Source organism: Oryctolagus cuniculus, chromosome 11 (genome assembly GCF_051225735.1).
Source record: "Oryctolagus cuniculus isolate XC-2025 breed Fujian yellow rabbit chromosome 11, ASM5122573v1, whole genome shotgun sequence".
In the NCBI taxonomy this organism is placed as follows: Eukaryota; Metazoa; Chordata; class Mammalia; order Lagomorpha; family Leporidae; genus Oryctolagus; species Oryctolagus cuniculus.
The window spans coordinates 38,358,643-38,375,631 of NC_142877.1; the positions used below are offsets into that span (position 1 = coordinate 38,358,643).

The window sequence follows — 16,989 nt, forward strand, 5'->3', positions numbered from 1 at the left end:
CATTGAACACAATGCCCACCCCCGTCTTATAGTTTATTTAAGGGTGAATTTCTCACAACAGCCAGCAAGTACCTTATACATCCATGGTTCTTAATGAGTATTTGTTGAAATAAAATGATAAATAATATCCTAAAAGTACAAGAGCCTATAGCTCAAGAATTAGTGATAAATAATGTCTTAGCAATTGCCTAATCTATTATTTTTGTTGTTTTGCATTTTTACATGAGTATAACAAGCTAAATGTCAGTGTTTGTAATACTGAAGGAGAAATATCTGTCATTTTCTGAACGATAAAATGAGTAACTTAAGAGTTTGTCAAGTTCCAGATAGTTGCAAAGAAAAAAGATTTTAGTGTCTGCGAAAGAGAAATGCGTATACGGAATATGAGAAAAGGTTTTGTAAAAAATGCACTGGAGAAGAGAATATTATATTTTTAGTTTTTCTAAATTATAAACAAATTCATGAAACACTGTTGATGATCTCAGATAGAGTGGTAAAAATGTGTAATGACAATGTACTTTTCATCTTCCTGTAGTGTGAACATTCATGAATTAGTAGGGTTTTGGCTAAGAATTTGATGATTAAAAGAAAATACTTAGGGGATGCCATTGTGGCATAGCAGGTAAAGCCAATGCCTGCAATGCTGGCATCCAGTATGGGTGCCAGTTTGTGTCCCAGCTGCTCCACTTTTGATCTACCTCCCTGGCCTGGGAAAAGCAGTGGAAGATGGTGCAGTGTTTGTGTCCCTGCCATCTATGTGGGAGCCCTGGAAGAAACTCCTGGCTCCTGGCTACAGCCTGGACCAGCCATGGCCATTGCAGCTATCTGGGAATTGAAACAGCAGATGGAAGATCTCTCTCTGTTTCTGCCTCTCTGAAACTCCAACTTTCAGAATAATGTTTAAAGAAGAAAAAACAGGACCACCAATTTGGCCAGGCCTTATAAAAAAAAAAAAAAAGAAAAGAAAAGAAAAACAAAAACAAAAAGAAAACATTGGTTAAATGTAACTTTTCTATTTGGTAGAAAAATCACAAGACAGGACTCCCTTCAATGTCAATTGTTGATAGTAGTCCGTATTTGACAGTGAATATCTGATGCCAATAATAGCATAGAACACCTTTGAAAAGAGTTAAATAAAATATAGAACAAAACTGCATGTTTTTATCATAGTAATACTGTACCCTATATAGAATTTTTTCAACAATAGTGACATAGACTATAGATTGATAATAGTAATGAAACAATTCAAAGAAAAGGGAAAAGTGATTAAAACAGATAACATTCAACCAAGCATATTTAGTAGTAAGCAGAAAACAATTAAAAATATACTGTGATATTACTTGTCCAGCAGTATGCAGGAAGCCTAATGTAATGCTACCCTGAAGTTCAAAACTGCCACACGTGGAGCCGGAATTTGCATAAAAAGGAGTAATTCATGAAACCAAGTACACTCAAAAATAATCATGAATAGGAAAAAACACATCCAAAACATTTGAAGAGCTTTTGTGTTGTTACATGTTCATTTTAGAAAAACAACTGAAAAAAGAAATCTCTTTCTTTTCCCACTTAACTAAGCATTCAGTATACAGTCAGTTGGTTAACATGAAGTATTAGTAAGGTACTATTTTTACGGTACCCATTTTCATGAGTTTTGTAGGTTTGAACAGTGGGGCTTTTTTAATGCATGAATTGATTATTCTCTTTAATGTTTTTAATATTAAGTCAAACCAAAGCTCCAGATCTTGGCATAACAATAATGCAAGTGGAAACAGAAACATTTCCATCTAAAATGTCTTTACATTTTTACTCCATTCTGTTACATTAAAGTCTTGTGTATCAAAACATTTAAATAAACCATACATGTAAAATAACTTCAGAGTTTACTCAAAATTGCAAAAATAAAGATGGAAAGAATCATTTTAATAAGTCACTACTATTGGGAAAATACATAAAAATAAGATTAATTAAATCATACTGTAAAATTAGTTTTTCAAAATTCCCTTATTATTGGAAGAAAGTCATACATACTAAACACATCAATTTTTCAGTTCCATACAGATGATTACTGCAATGCCGTTTTGGAATCTTTCACTGAAGGTAATTTTACCCTAAATAAATGTTAAGTGCGAATTAAAAGAAAATCACAAAACAGTACAACAGAAAAATAGGCAAAAGTTGTGAGATGATTCACAAAAAATCAAAAAGGCCAAATTATATGTGAAGTTTCTCAACCTCATTCAAAATCAGAAAAAGACAAAACTAGAAAACACTTTTCCACAATTTCACATATTTTTAAGAATTTGATAACAGCCATTAGAAGAGGGTCTGAAAAAGACCTCAGTCTCCAATCTGGCATAACTTGGAAATCAGCACCCTGTCCTAACAACAAGTTGGGTGGGGGGTGGACAACGAATGTAAAAATCAGAAACCTTTTTCAATTTTCAGCAAAAGTCACAGGACTACTGCTCCTACAAGTATAAAAAATCACAACTTCTCAAAACAGAAACCTCCCTGGGAACCAGTACCAGGATAGGAAAACCTAAACTGTAATTGATAAATTACTGGAAGCTTAGTGTGGCAAAGTTTCAATTAGAAACTCCAGGGGCCACCAGTCATGGGGGGATATCTAAACTTTTTCTGAGTTTTACCTTCAAGAGTTAGACCAGGTTCTCTCAGTGAAAACCAGAAAACTTCCTTCCTGTATCCCACAGTGGAAGGAGAAAAAGAATCGTTTTGAAATATGAATGTGACAGAGTGCTCTGTTCTCAAGGAGGCCAGCCCTTAGGAGAGCCTAGCCTGTTGGCATTTTATCAGAGCCTCACCAACCTGGGGGAGGGAAATAGACAACTCCAGGCCCTTTGCCATGCTGTTCTACCCAAGGAGGGAGGAGGGTGCAAAAGCTGAGAGGCACTTGTGAAGTTCACCGTCCAGGGCACAGGATCACTAACAGACTTACACCTAATCACAGGACTATAAAATTATTCCCCTCCTCCACACTAAAGGCCTATTTACAGGACTTCCTTTCACCCAGTACATAATGAATGGCTTTAAAATTACAAGGCATAGTAAAGAGCAAAAGACACAGTTTAAAAAGACAGGGTAAGCATCAGAACCAGACTCAGATGTGACAAAGATGATACTCGCCAGATCAACATTTTAAATAACTATGATTAATATGCTAAGGGCATTAAAGAAAAAAAGTAGACAATTCCAGGAACAAATGAGTAATGTAGGAGAAAAGAAATGGAAAATTCTAAAAAAGAGCCAAAAATAAAATCTAGAAATCTAGATACTGTTAACAAAAATGAAGAATGCCTTCAATGAGCTTACTATTAAATGGAAGACAACTGAGGAAAGATCCTCTGACTTGGAGGCTATCTCAGTAGGAAAAAACTTCCTTCTAAAATGGAAAAGCAAGGAGAAAAGAGATCAAAAAAGAAAAAACAGAACATCCAAGAACCATAGAATAAATACAAAAGGTGTAATCTGTATATAAAATTAATTTCAGAAGGAGAAAAAAGAAACAGAAGAAATATTTAAGGCAATTATGACTGAGAATTTCTCCAAATTAATATCAAACACCAAACCAGAGACCACCAGGTAGAATAAATTCCAAAAACTATGCCTCTGTGTATAATAATCAAACTGCATTAAATAAAAGGTGAACAAAAATTATTGAAAAAAAGTCAAAGGTGGGGGGAACCACCTTACCTACAGAGGAGCAAAGTAAAGAATTACATCTGACTTCTCCTTAGAAGTCCAAATCAAGCAAGAAGAGTGACATATTTAAAGTGTTGAGAAAAAATATATCAATCTTGAATTCTGTACTCTGTGAACTTCAAAAGTGAAGGAGAAATAAAGACTGTCAGACAAACAAATATTGAGGAAATTTGTTGCCAGTAGGCCTGCCTTGCAAGAAAAGTTAAAAGAAGTTCTTCAAAAACAAAAAATGTATATAGGCCAGAAACTCAAAACTGCATAGAGAGAGGAAGAGAATTAAAAAAGGAAAAAGTGAAAGTAAACCAAAATTTTTATTTTTCTTATTTTTAATTGATCTAACACATAAAATTCATTGAAAATAATAATTAACAACATTCACTTATGTACACTTATGTATAAGTGAAATGAATGTTTCAAAGGATGGGATAGAAGAGTAAAAAATAATTTGTTACTATAAGCTTATGAAGTGGTATAGTGTTATTAAAACTCAGATTAGTCATAAGTGTAGATTCCAAACACTAAGGCAATTATCACTGATATACTAAAAAAGCAGAAAAAATGGAATCTCACAAAATGCTTAATTAATAGTGTGAAGGAACAAGCATTCATACCTTGTAAAATGATACAGAAAAAACTACAGACAAGTGACATCTTGTCATCTCTTTCAGTAGGGGAATAAATAAATTACGGAATCACAGCATATTGACATACTATCAAGAGTATCAAGATATATTAAGTGAAAAATATGCTGAAAAACAACATAACAGAAATCTCTTCTCCATGATTATTTAAAACGATGATAGAGATAGATGGACAGACAGACTGACTATAATGGTGCATACAAAACTGTGAGCACTGGTTCTTTTGGCAAGAGAAACTGGACTCAGATGAATGAAAAGGAGGTATTTCACTTATACAAAAGGTTTCTATGCATATACTGCAATGAAACTCTTTAGATATATCATGTATACCAATTATTTTGAAAGAAAAAAAGGAATGTCAGTTTTCAAAAGTAAAAAAGGAGGAATATCTTAATTTCCATAAAACCAAGCTAGTAGTTGGAGTTTTCCTCAATCACTGCTAGAAAGGAATTTAGCCAAAGTACTTCAAATAGGACTTGAGCTCAACCATTTACTGGTTTTTAATTTATAATTTCAATTAGCAACTAATTTAACTTTGTACTGCATTTACATAAGTAGTTTAGACTGATCTCGGAACTCAACCAAGAATTTTGGAGCTGGTTGGAATTTCAAAGACCAGGTAGAGCTGTCCCTTCATTCTACACACGAGAAAAGTGAGAACAAAGAGACTTATCCTAAAGCACCTACTTCTACCTACAGTACATTAAAAGAAAGAGCCCAACCTTGCTTCAAGTTCAGGCTTTTGGCAAATTTGATTTAGTTTGTTCCAATTACGTTGTAAATAACATGCTGTAATTCTCAAAGAATTCCCCTAAAATCTTTATTTTCAAATCTCATTTCCAATTCCGCTTAAAAATAATTTCACATTTATTGACCGATTCTAGTAGAGTTTTCATAGAAACTAGCATCATAAAATACTGCTCCTTGTCTATTGTTCTCACTTTCTTAAAACAAAACTGCTTAGGTAACTTTCTACACCCAGAGTAAGTCGAACACATCTGAGAGTAGAAGGAGGCTGTCCTGACTCCCAGGATATGGAACTTAAAATAACTTTCTTCGACTATTAAATAAGAGCATTAATTAGGCAAGCTCTCAAGTTCCTTGCTCCTTTCTGAGAGCCGGGAATTTTTAAGACAGGATTTAATATGCATTAGCTAATGGGCAAAAATGAAATACTTCAGTTCAACTCTATAAGCAATTTGGAACAGCTATACAGAATGAGGGTACAGTAGAGCAACAGAACAGAAGAGTGACAGGAGCGCCTTAGAAGAGACACAAATGTGGAAAAGCAGAACTGGCCAGTGAACCTGTGGTTGTAGATTCAGTAAAGTGCATCAGGTCATTCTCAGCAAGCAGGAAGTTACCATATGTGATAATTACACGCTCATCACAGGGTTTCTAGGAAGATTCCTTAAATGTCCAGTTTTCAACTCTAATCTTTCCTTTTAATGTTCTAGAAATGCATCTACTATATACATCTGTACAACTCACAGCAAATTAGATAAATCACATACGCCACTAAGGTCAGAATTTGGTTTTCCTTAAAAAGAACACTCAATAATGGTAATTGTTAATAGAAAGTTAAGACTTAAGTCTGATTCTGATCTCAGTAACATAAATGTAGTCAATCTTTTCCGAAAAGTCACTGGAGGCAGACTGCAATGTCTTGTTTACAACTTGTTTATTACTCATTCCTCAGCACATACTTTGTCATTTGAGCAGTTCTTATAAGTATACACACAGCTAACACTATAATTCATATCTTCACAACCTCAGTCCAAATAACTGTGAAAAAGCACCTGAATAAAATTCCTTCATCTATTCTTCATTCAGATAAACAAATTCAATTCTTTTCTGCCCATCATCTGCTTTTTTTTCTCTCTCTCTATGGCCAAAACTTTTATTTTCCTGATAGGGTATAATATATTATTAAAAGCCTGAACAGAGGCTGGCACTGTGACGTAGGGGTGGGGCCACCACCTACAGGGCCAACATCCCATGTGGTGCCAGTTCAAGTCCTGGCTGCTCCACTTCCAACCCAGTTCTCTGCTGTGGCCTAGGAAAGCAGTGGAAGATGGCCCACGTCCTTGGGCCCCTGCTCCTGGGTGGGAGGCCTGGAGGAAGCTCCTGGATACTGGCTTTAGATCGGCTCAGCTCCAGCCATTGCAGCCATCTGGGGAGTGAACCAGCTGATCCAAGATCTCTCTCTCTCTCTCTCTCTCGCTCTCGCTCTCTCTCTGACTCTTTCTCTCTGTAACTCCGCCTTTCAAATAAATCAATAAATCTTTTAAAAAAAAAGTCTGAACAACAATGCTTACTTTCTGAGGAAGTAATCCACATTTTACCCCTACACCAGGAACCTTCCATTTAGGCCAACAGTTACATACTCATCTAGTTGAATTCAGTTTTATCCTTTGAGCTTCTAAGTGGACTTTTTACAATTCTAAGTACAAACAGCTTTGGGATGAAATGTGTTTTGAGTAGGTCATGGCTAAATTTTAGCAAAATCAATAGTTTGAAGGAATCCTTATGTTGTGAATATGTTCTTTGCCATGTTTTGATTCTTGAATCTAAGTAAATTGGTATTTTAATTATGATGAATGTGACTATGCTCTGACAGTCCTAACTCCATTTTGAACTTTTTCTTGCAATACAGGTTACAACCAGGCCAATCAGCTAACTGGCAGCAAGGAGGTCCATTATTTCACAATGGGCAAGTGACACGCTACACTGACAACTGTGTTCTGATGTGCAAATACGGTAACTTTGTCCAGAATTTTCCCTCCAAGGTTAACATCTAGAAGCTAAGGAAATACACCTTCTGTGGCAATAACTACCAGTACCTTCAACTTGTTATCTGAGAGACATCTTGCCATGACTCCGCTCTGCAAGAATTCACTCTGAAAAGGCATCTGGTAGAACGAAGAGCCCTTGACTTCAATGCCGACAACCTGACAGCAGTCTGAAACTGAAGAGTCTCCTTGAAGGGGTAGGTTTTCCTGGGCAATTTCCCCCACAGATATACAGTGCAAGCTTATTTCCAGCTCTCAGTGCTCAAGTAATTTTCTCTTACCTATTTTTGCCTATCATTTCATACAGTGATCTTGCTTATTTCTGAATATTCTGCTTTTATGTACACATAAAACATACTAATTAAGGAATAATCTTTGCCTCACCTGGCTTGTCATTTGCTTAAAGGGTACTAGGACCTGCCATTTTGGAAAAGTTAATATAATCCCAGAGGTTGAACTTCTCACCAGATGTTAGGGAAACTGAGTCACCCTGGTTGTTCACCAGGATCCTACCACAATCCTAAAGACAGATTCTAATTCCATTGCCATGTCTCTGTCTGTGCTCCTCTGTTCTCTTTCTCACCTATCCCAGAGATTCTGGGGCCAGTTCTAAGAGCCCTTTGTCCATCAGCCCTTTGTGGGGGTGACTCTTCCTGTACTGTGGGAGTTATGTCCTCACCACATATTTAGTACCTCATTATCCCATTTTAATTCTTTAAGTGGGGGACATTCCCCTTGCCGCAGCTTAATCCCATGGTGTTCTTTCTCACTAGCTTATGTGTTCATGATTTATTACCCTAACCTCTTTTTAGCTATGTTTTATGTTTCTGATACAATTTCACAGGCCTTTCATAGTAGTAAGCTAAATGTTAAATGATGGGGAAACCAGACTAAATCAAATGGCTTTAACTCAAAGTAATAGCTATGTATAGGGCCATTGCTAAGCCAAATAAAACTTTTCTACAGATTAGAAAAAAGCACTCCTCCAGGCAGATGTAGTTTCACATCAGGTTATACAGCTGGGCAAATGGTATCCAGGAGGGATTTCAATTCAGTCCTATGCAAGTGCACATGGCAGTACCAGATACAGGAATGTAGCACTGATTTAAAAGAATGAATCAAATTGTATTATAAAAATTTTACAACAAATTGCTACTTGAATTTTAGTTTTGTAGGAATTTTATTCTACTATATATCATTGTAATCCTGGACTAAGTCTCATCACTTGGGCATTGGAGTTCAGCAGGTTTCATGCTGTATTACCTACTGTGAAACTTTTTTTCATGACCAATATTAACTAAGGGTCTAAGTCTATGCTGGGTCCTTGAGCTAAATATATATATATATATATATATATAATATATATATTTATATATATAAAATGTAAATATATATATATATCTGTGTGTGTGTAGAAATACACACACACATATACAAATATATACAGTGTACCTGACTCAGCACTTATAGCTCAATGAAACAATCTAGATGTAGAAGGATGCAATTTTTTTCATGTCATACTTACTGATAAACTTGTTTTGCATAGTCTCCAACAGAGCTTGGTGAGCATCTTCAGCTTGTAAAGCATGTGAACATTCTCTAGCCAGTATGGTGCGCACGAGATGCTCTCCACACCCTAGAAGTCCAAGGAAATCAAGAATGATTGAGGAAAAGCAGTACTGAACACCCTGCTTGTCTGACTCACAGACAAATTACTCCCCAGTATATCAGTTAAGAAGTACTTATACTGGAGACCAAGTCTGTGAGGAATGAAATGACTTCTATGAACAAGCTGGTAGATTTAGTAATGAGAATTAGTAATGAGAAACTAAAGATACACATGACTGTCTAATACTAAAAAGAAATAAAAATAAGGGTAAAACCCTTTTTTTCTAGGAATAATTTATATAACACAGCTATTTAGATTCTCCAAGCAGAATTTCTCCCACTGTTAGGTAAACACAGAAGACCCTGTTTACAGTTTCTCGATTTGTTTCCTTTCAGTTGGCCTTAGTGTCCCATCAGTAAATGACTATTTATGGCCATGAGCCATTTTCCTTCTTGCACCCACACACAAGAGTGTAAGGAAGGGGGCCGGCACTGTGGCGTAGCGGGTAAAGCCACCACGTGCAGTGCCGGCATCCCATATGGGCACCAGTTCCAGTCCCAGCTGTTCCACTTCCAATCCAGCTCTCTGTTATGGCCTGAGACAGCAGCAGAAGATGGCCCAAGTGCTTGGGTCCCTGCACCCACGTGGGAGACCTGGGAGAAGCTCCTGGCTCCTGGCTTTGGATCAGTGCTCCTCTGGAGATTGCAGCCAACTGCAGAGTGAACCAGTGGATGGAAGACCTCTGTCTCACTGCCTCTCCTTCTCTCTACATATAACTCTGACTTTGTCTCTCTGCCTCTCCTTCTCTCTGTGTAATTTTTATTTTTTTTTTAAGATTTATTTTATTTATCTGAACAACAAAGTTACAGTGAGAGGTAGAGACAGAGAGAGGTCTTCCATCTGCTGGTTCACTCCCCAGATGGCTGCAACGGCTGGGGCTGCACCGATCCAAAGCCAGGAGCCAGGAGCTTCTTCCGGGTCTCCAACAAGGGTTCAGGGGCCCAGGGATTTGGGCCATCTTCTACTGCTTTCCCAGGCCATAGCAGAGAGCTGGATTGGAAGAGGGGCAGCCAGGCTGGCGCCACGGCTCACTAGGCTAATCCTCCACCTAGCGGCACCGGCACACCGGGTTCTAGTCCCGGTCGGGGCGCCGGATTCTGTCCCGGTTGCCCCTCTTCCAAGCCAGTTCTCTGCTGTGGCCAGGGAGTGCAGTGGAGGATGGCCCAAGTGCTTGGGCCCTGCACCCCAGGGGAGACCAGGAGAAGTACCTGGCTCCTGGCTTCGGATCAGCGCAGTGCGCCAGCCGCAGCGTGCTAGCCGTGGCAGCCATTGGAGGGTGAACCAACGGCAAAAGGAAGACCTTTCTCTCTGTCTCTCTCTCACTATCCACTCTGCCTGTCAAAAAAAAAAAAAAAAAAAAAAAAAAAAAAAGGAAGAGGAGCAGCCAGGACTAGAACAGGCACCTATATGGGATCCTGGCGCTTCAGGCCAGGGCTGTAACCCATTAAGCCACAGTGCAGGCCCGTTAAAAAAAAAAAAAAAAAAAAGTGTGTAAAGAAGAAATCTAGGCAGACAGGGCAGCTGGAATCTTACCACTGATCCACTGATCACCACTGATCCCCACCCTACCTACTTTTCAGTGCACTGTCATCACAATCAACAGTTATATAGTGGTCTTAACAAAATCACACCTTTCTCACTGTCTTACATAATTTATAAAGCTTTCAGGGTAAAGATTCTCTCTAGTGCTAAAGAAATAGTACATTTTAATCCTGAAATGAACTTGAACCATTCAAATACACCAGGTAATGGCAGCAACAGAGGTAGGGAGATACTTCCTATACCATTAAGTTTTATAACTTTTAAAAGTAGAAAGTAACTGTAAAAGTAGGACAAAGACTATTTAATTTATCAATTGATGAGTTCTAATAAAATATTTCCAGAAAAAAACTTTGTTTTCCTTAGAAGTAACCAAATTCTTAAAGCCTACTCTTATAAACATTGGAAGAGAAAGACTTTAAAAAAATAGTAAATGACCCTTGAAACACATCTTTTCCAGGTCTGGTGCTGCGGCACAGCAGGCCAAGCCGCCATTTATGATGCCAGTGTCCAATATTAAAGCACTGGTCCAAGCACCAGCTGCTCTGCTTTCAATCCAGCTCCCTGCTAATGTGCTGGAAAAGCAGAAGATGGCCCAAGTGCTTGGGTCCCTGCCACCCACATAGGAGACTTTGACAGAGTTCCAGGCTCCTGACTGGAGCCCAACCCAGAGCTGGCTGATGTAGCCATTTGAGGAGTGAAGCAGTGCATAGAAGACCTTTCTCTGTCTCTCCTCCCTCTCTTTCTGTTGCTCTGCTTTCAAATAAGTAAATCTTTAAAAACAAATAAATGAATGACATGCATCTTCCATATAAAACGAATTCCATTAATTAAAATGTCAGTATCCTTTTTCCCAAACAAGAACAGTAGATGCACAAGATCACCACAAATATTTTTTCATTTACAAGTTTTTCCACTAAAAATAATTCTTGCCAAAAGTGCTATGTTCATTTATTAGAAAATCAAGTTCTCCATTAATTCACATAATAGATAAAGCCTATAAATTAATCTAAGCATTCGAAGAGACTCAGTTCAAGATGCCTCAATTCTATCCTCAAAAAAAAATCACACTAAAATAAAGAGTATCTCAAAGATACACTCAGATTCCTTAACAGGACCAGGGACAAAGTAACATTTTTCCAAATCATTCATCTGCATACACATACACGCATACGCAGACACACAAATGTAAATGAGAAGGGAAGGTTCCTAGTAATCAAAAAGAAATGGGGGGCAATATTTGGGGTAGCAGTTAAGCTGCAGCTCAGGACACCCACATTCCACTTTCTGTGCCCAGGTTGGAGTCCTGACTCCACTGGTAGATACTAGCTTCCCATTAATGAGAACCCTGGGAGCAGCCGCAGATAATGGTTCTAGTAGCTGAGTCTCAAGTCACCTACATGGGAGAGGCAGATTAATTTCCCAGCTCCTAACTTTGGCCTAGCCCAACCCTTGCTGTTGCAGACATTTGGGGAGTGAACCAGGGGATGAAAAATTGATCTCTTTCTCTGTCTCTCAAATAAAAAAAAAATAAATAAAATAATCTTCAAATAAATAAAAGAAATACAGACTAAGATTGTTAAATCAAACTTCTAAATAATGGCTTCAAATTTTTAAACCCATGAAACTAAAAGGAATACAAACTGACATATAACACATATTTCTTTATTCAGTTGGTATGCAATGTGACAGCATTAGACACTAGCAACAAATCTCCCTAAGAACTATTCTTAATATTTATAACATATATAATATTTACAAACCATGTTGATGCCTTTCATTTCAGCAATGTTCTCTTCATATATTCGTCTCTCCTGTCACCCTCCCTCCTTTTTTTCACTCCCCCTATATATACACATGCAAACATACAGAAAAGCACATGTGTTCATTATACATGCATATAAAATATACACTTGTTGCTGAAGATACAAATAGTTCATAAAAGTGCAAAAGATTTGAAAAACCATCTGATATTTGACTAGAAATAACTTCTCTGTATTTTTTGGTAAACTGTAAATTTGAACATTCTCCAAGATCGAAACATCTCTTGGTGAACAGCTCCATTTAGAGAAAGAATGACATATGTAATTAATACAAGGAGGAGAGGTCCTCAAAAAGTTCATGGAAAAAGCATATTATAAAAACTGTGCATGAATTTCAAAAAATTTAGTTTAGTTTTTTTTTTTGACAGGCAGAGTGGACAGTGAGAGAGAGAGAGAGAGAGACAGAGAGAAAGGTCTTCCTTTGCCGTTGGTTCACCCTCCAATGGCCGCCCGCAGCCAGCGCACTGCGGCCTGCGCAACGTGCTGATCCGATGGCAGGAGCCAGGTACTTATCCTGGTCTCCCATGGGGTGCAGGGCCCAAGCACTTGGGCCATCCTCCACTGCACTCCCTGGCCACAGCAGAGAGCTGGCCTGGAAGAGGGGCAACCGGGACAGAATCCAGCGCCCCAACTGGGACTAGAACCTGGTGTGCCAGCGCCGCAAGGCGGAGGATTAGCCTAGTGAGCCGCAGCACCGGCCAGCTTATGTTTCAATTCTATTTTCTATTAACTTTTCAAATATAACTTTGTGAGCAGGATTATGGCAATCCTAATTTTGCTAATTTTTCCAACATTATTTTTATAATCAGAGAAAGGAAAAATAAAGCTAATAGGAAGAAGACATGTTTGACACTGCATAAAGATACTGTGCTAAACTAATGAAACTGTACAATTTTTAAATCCCTTTGTACACAAAACTGATGTTGAACAATGAGATTTTATACTTAAGGGTGATAACAATTGTTGGGAAACTGGCATATTTAAGTTAAATGAATCTTCAGAAAGTCACATATGCATGTGTCAAGTGAAACAGCTAAACCATAAGAAGTCAACAAAAATACATGTGTGTTAGGGGAACTTCCTCCTCTGTTGTAAAATAGAAATACACAGTTTTTTAGTGACTAATTTTTACCAAGAAATTTTTTAAATGAGTAATATTATTGACAGATATAGCTTTTAATCTGAGAGACAGGATATCAAATGCTTGTTCTTCTGCAGGTTCCCCACCAAATTCCAAGGCTTCTTAGAATATGCTGCCACAGAGCTGAAGTGTGATTCAAAGGTAAATAGTTCCAACCTTTACTCAGATATCAGAAATAAGCACTTCATTACACCCTCTTTTAAGCCTTACTTACATCTGAGTATGCTTATATTCTCAGATCTTAGCAGAAAATGTGAATTATTCACAGAATAAGAACTTCAATAAGCCTAAAGGAAATGTGGTAAATACTAAATTGTAAAAGAACTTAAAAAGTAAACACTTATTCAGCATTGCTAAGAATGACAAATGAATGGACTGAAATACAAATTCGTAACTTAAAGCACTGATCGCCTTTGGAGGATGCTACAAACCAATTAACTATTCTGAAAACTGAGAAATGAAAGAAAACAATCAAGCACTCTGTCCTAAGAGGAATTGCACAGCAAGGTAACCAGAGTCTATAAAGGGAAATTTCTCTATGGAAGTATCTCAAGTAACAAAGAAAGGGGCCAGCGCTGTGGCACAGCAGGTAAACCACCACCTGAGTGCCGGCATCCCATACGGGCACCGGTTCGGGTCACAGCTGCTCCACTTCCGATCCAGCTCTCTGCTACGGCCTAGGAAAGCAGTAGAAGATGGCCCCAGTCCTTGGGCCCGGCCCCTGCACCCATGTTGGGGACCCAGAAGAAGCTCTAGCCTTTGTGGCCAATTAGGGAGTGAACCAGCGGATAGAAGACCCCCCCCCCTCCTTCTCCTTGTAACTGTGAATTTCAAATAAATAATCTTTTTTAAAAAAGTAATAAAGAAAAAACAGAATTAGTATATAAATATTTATAACTGTAAATTAACTGATATAAATAATAATCATTGATGACTGATAGTATCATAGATACAATCAGATGTTCTATGTCTCTGAATAAAATTATGCTTATGGGACTGCCATTGTGGCATAGTCAGTTAAGCCATCACTTGCGACGCTGGCATCCTATATCAGATCTGGTAAAAACCCACTCTGGAATACCAGTCAGAATAGTAATATTTGACTGCAAAGACAGACAACTGTCAAATCTCAGTGACTTAACATAACAAAAATGCAATTTTCAATGTTTATAGGCCATGCCTGGGTCACCTGGGGAATCTGTTCCCCACACTTTCTCAGGAACAAAACAGGCCAGCAGGAGGCTCCTGCACCTCAAAATGCACTCTCTCTACCATACACAGGAACAAGAGCCACCTATAGCTGTTTTTGCTCTTTAGAGTGAAAGTGACATATATTATTTCCACTCCAGTCCTTTGGTCAGAAACGACTTTATGTTCCCAGGCAACTGCAGGGATCAGTGTAACATGAGGGAGTATATGGATATTCAGGGAACATTAAATTGAATGTTTCTAGAACATCTGACCAAATCCAACTTTCCATGCGTTACACTTGCACAGCTGAGGGGTACAGCAATCTTCCTGTGCCTGAGGGGCAACATGAATGAGCACAAATGCTTCATGAGCTTCTTGAAGACCCCTCACCTTCAAAGATTTCAAAAATTTTGTACAAAATAAACTCATGTTGAAATCCCATTTTCCATGAATTTTTTGCAATACCCTCATGCTATGGTTTGGATATTAGTTTGGGTAGCCCCCAAAAGCCCAGGTCTTAAAGACTTTGGTCCCCAAAGTCTTAGGATAGGGTCACTAAGGGGGCAAAAGGGAATCCAACTATGTTTTTTAGATATGAAGTCTTTGAGAAGGGATCAGACTAGGTTAGGTTTTAGGGCAGAGTCCCCACAGTCAAATTGTGGTGGCTTTATAGAAGAGACACAGTGATACATTCTCTCTTTTGCCACATGATGTTCTGGCTGCCTCGGGACTCCACCAGCAAAAATCCCATCATCATGTGCCAAGCCAATGGGGCCTCCCAATATTGCACTGTGAAATTCTAAAACTATGAGCAGAAATAAGCCCTTCCTAAGGTTAGCTCCTCTCAGGTACTTTCCCATAATAATGAAAAGTTGATGAACACACCTTATAAGAAGAACCATACACTATTTATCCTTTTATGACTGACATGCTTCACTTAGCATCTTCAAAGCTCATTCATGTTGTAGTATATGTCCAGATTCCCTTTCTTTTGCAAAACTGAATACTACTCCATTATCTGTATGTATCCCATGTTCTTTATTCACACATCCATTAATGAACACATGGGACCAAATGCATTCTTGATGTGTATAAAGGGCTCTTGCTGGCAAACAAAAATGGCTCAGAAAATTTACACTGAAAGATGATGACTACTAACTACTTTATCTAACTCAACACTTTGCATAGATTCAAATATAATTTCTAGGAAGCTCATGTGTATTTATTTATCAGACATCACTAGTGCAAATACATGAAAAAAATTATTTGGGATGAGACCATTGATTTTAACTGAGTTTTTTGGGGAAATCTGATACATTAAATTGTTCCAACAGCCAAATTTCTTTTTAATTAGTTTCAATAAAGGGGCCAGTAATTAGCTTAAAGTAAGTATTTTACATTGCCTGAGAAATGGAATCTTACATATTTAAGAGTGCCTTTCATCCATGTATAGAATAACTGCTCCCTCAGCCACGTGATACCATTTTAGGGAGGCCATCTTTAGAACATCTGTTTGTGGCTTTGTTTAGAATCCAGAAAGGGTCAGCAAAACCCCAAGGAAAGGAGAAGAATTAACAGAGTAACTTTATTTTCCCCTCATCTTTGTTTACAACAGTGCTACCATTTCTGTAGTAAATACATGGGCTTACATTACAGAAAGCTTCCGTATCTTTATTAAAGGAAAAATACAAGATTTCTGGGTCAACCATGAGGGTCGTCTTTTAGAAGAGTTTGCCCATTTTAGTTATTCAACTCATTCACTCATTCATTTTCCTTTTCTCCTCCTCCTTCTTCCTCTCCCTCTACATCTCCGAAATCCCCTCTTTCCCTCTCCTTCTCTCTTCTCTCTCACACACACACTCCTCAACCTTAAGGCCTGTAGGGTAGTGGTTAATATTATCTAGTCTATAGTCTTGTTGAACCCAGCTCGATTACATTGGGATTCTTTAAGACTCAAACTCCTCAGCTGTGAAATGGAGAATGTTATAACAACTACCTTACAGGGCTGTTACAACAACAAAATGAGACAAAGCCACATGCTTGTAGCATGAAGTTGAGCATATACAAGGAACAAGCACAACAATGAGAATAATGACACTTAAGGGTAACCATTTTCTCATTTTACTGTCTCTCCTTATCTTATTCTCTGATTTCCTTCTGTTAAAACAAAGTGATTCTCAGCTAGCCTATAATCACCACTGAGAGCACAAAACTGAAATAAAGGAAGTTTATTCTTTAATTTGAAACTCTGACTGCCATTACTTCAAAGCGCACTAAGCCATTACCTAGAGTCAAAATGAACCCCGAGTAAACTGCTAATATCAAAACAAATAACAAAAAGATTTCTCTTAGTCTGTAAGGACAGCCTGTGGTTTTCCAGGGATTGTAGAATATGCATGATTTTTATGTTACTTATTTCTTTCATTATAACTATTTTTTCTCCAACTGGTTGATTACTGACTTCAATATAACA

General features: G+C 38.0%; 1 protein-coding gene across 17 annotated transcripts in view; it reads right to left on the bottom strand.

The window, feature by feature from the left end:
- Positions 1-16,989, bottom strand: part of TASP1 (taspase 1) — a 361,007-nt gene that overhangs the window by 193,483 nt on the left and 150,535 nt on the right. For 16 of the 17 annotated variants that reach the window (XR_016215997.1, XR_011380008.2, XR_011380009.2 and 13 more), the window contains one exon: positions 8,679-8,789. The exons of the other annotated variant lie outside the window; for it this stretch is intronic. Coding sequence is in view for 13 of the 16 variants with exons in the window: in XM_070052103.2 (XP_069908204.2) it covers positions 8,679-8,789 (111 nt within the window). In the remaining 3 variants the exon portion in view is untranslated. The remainder of the gene's footprint in view (positions 1-8,678; positions 8,790-16,989) is intronic. 17 annotated transcript variants of the gene reach the window in all.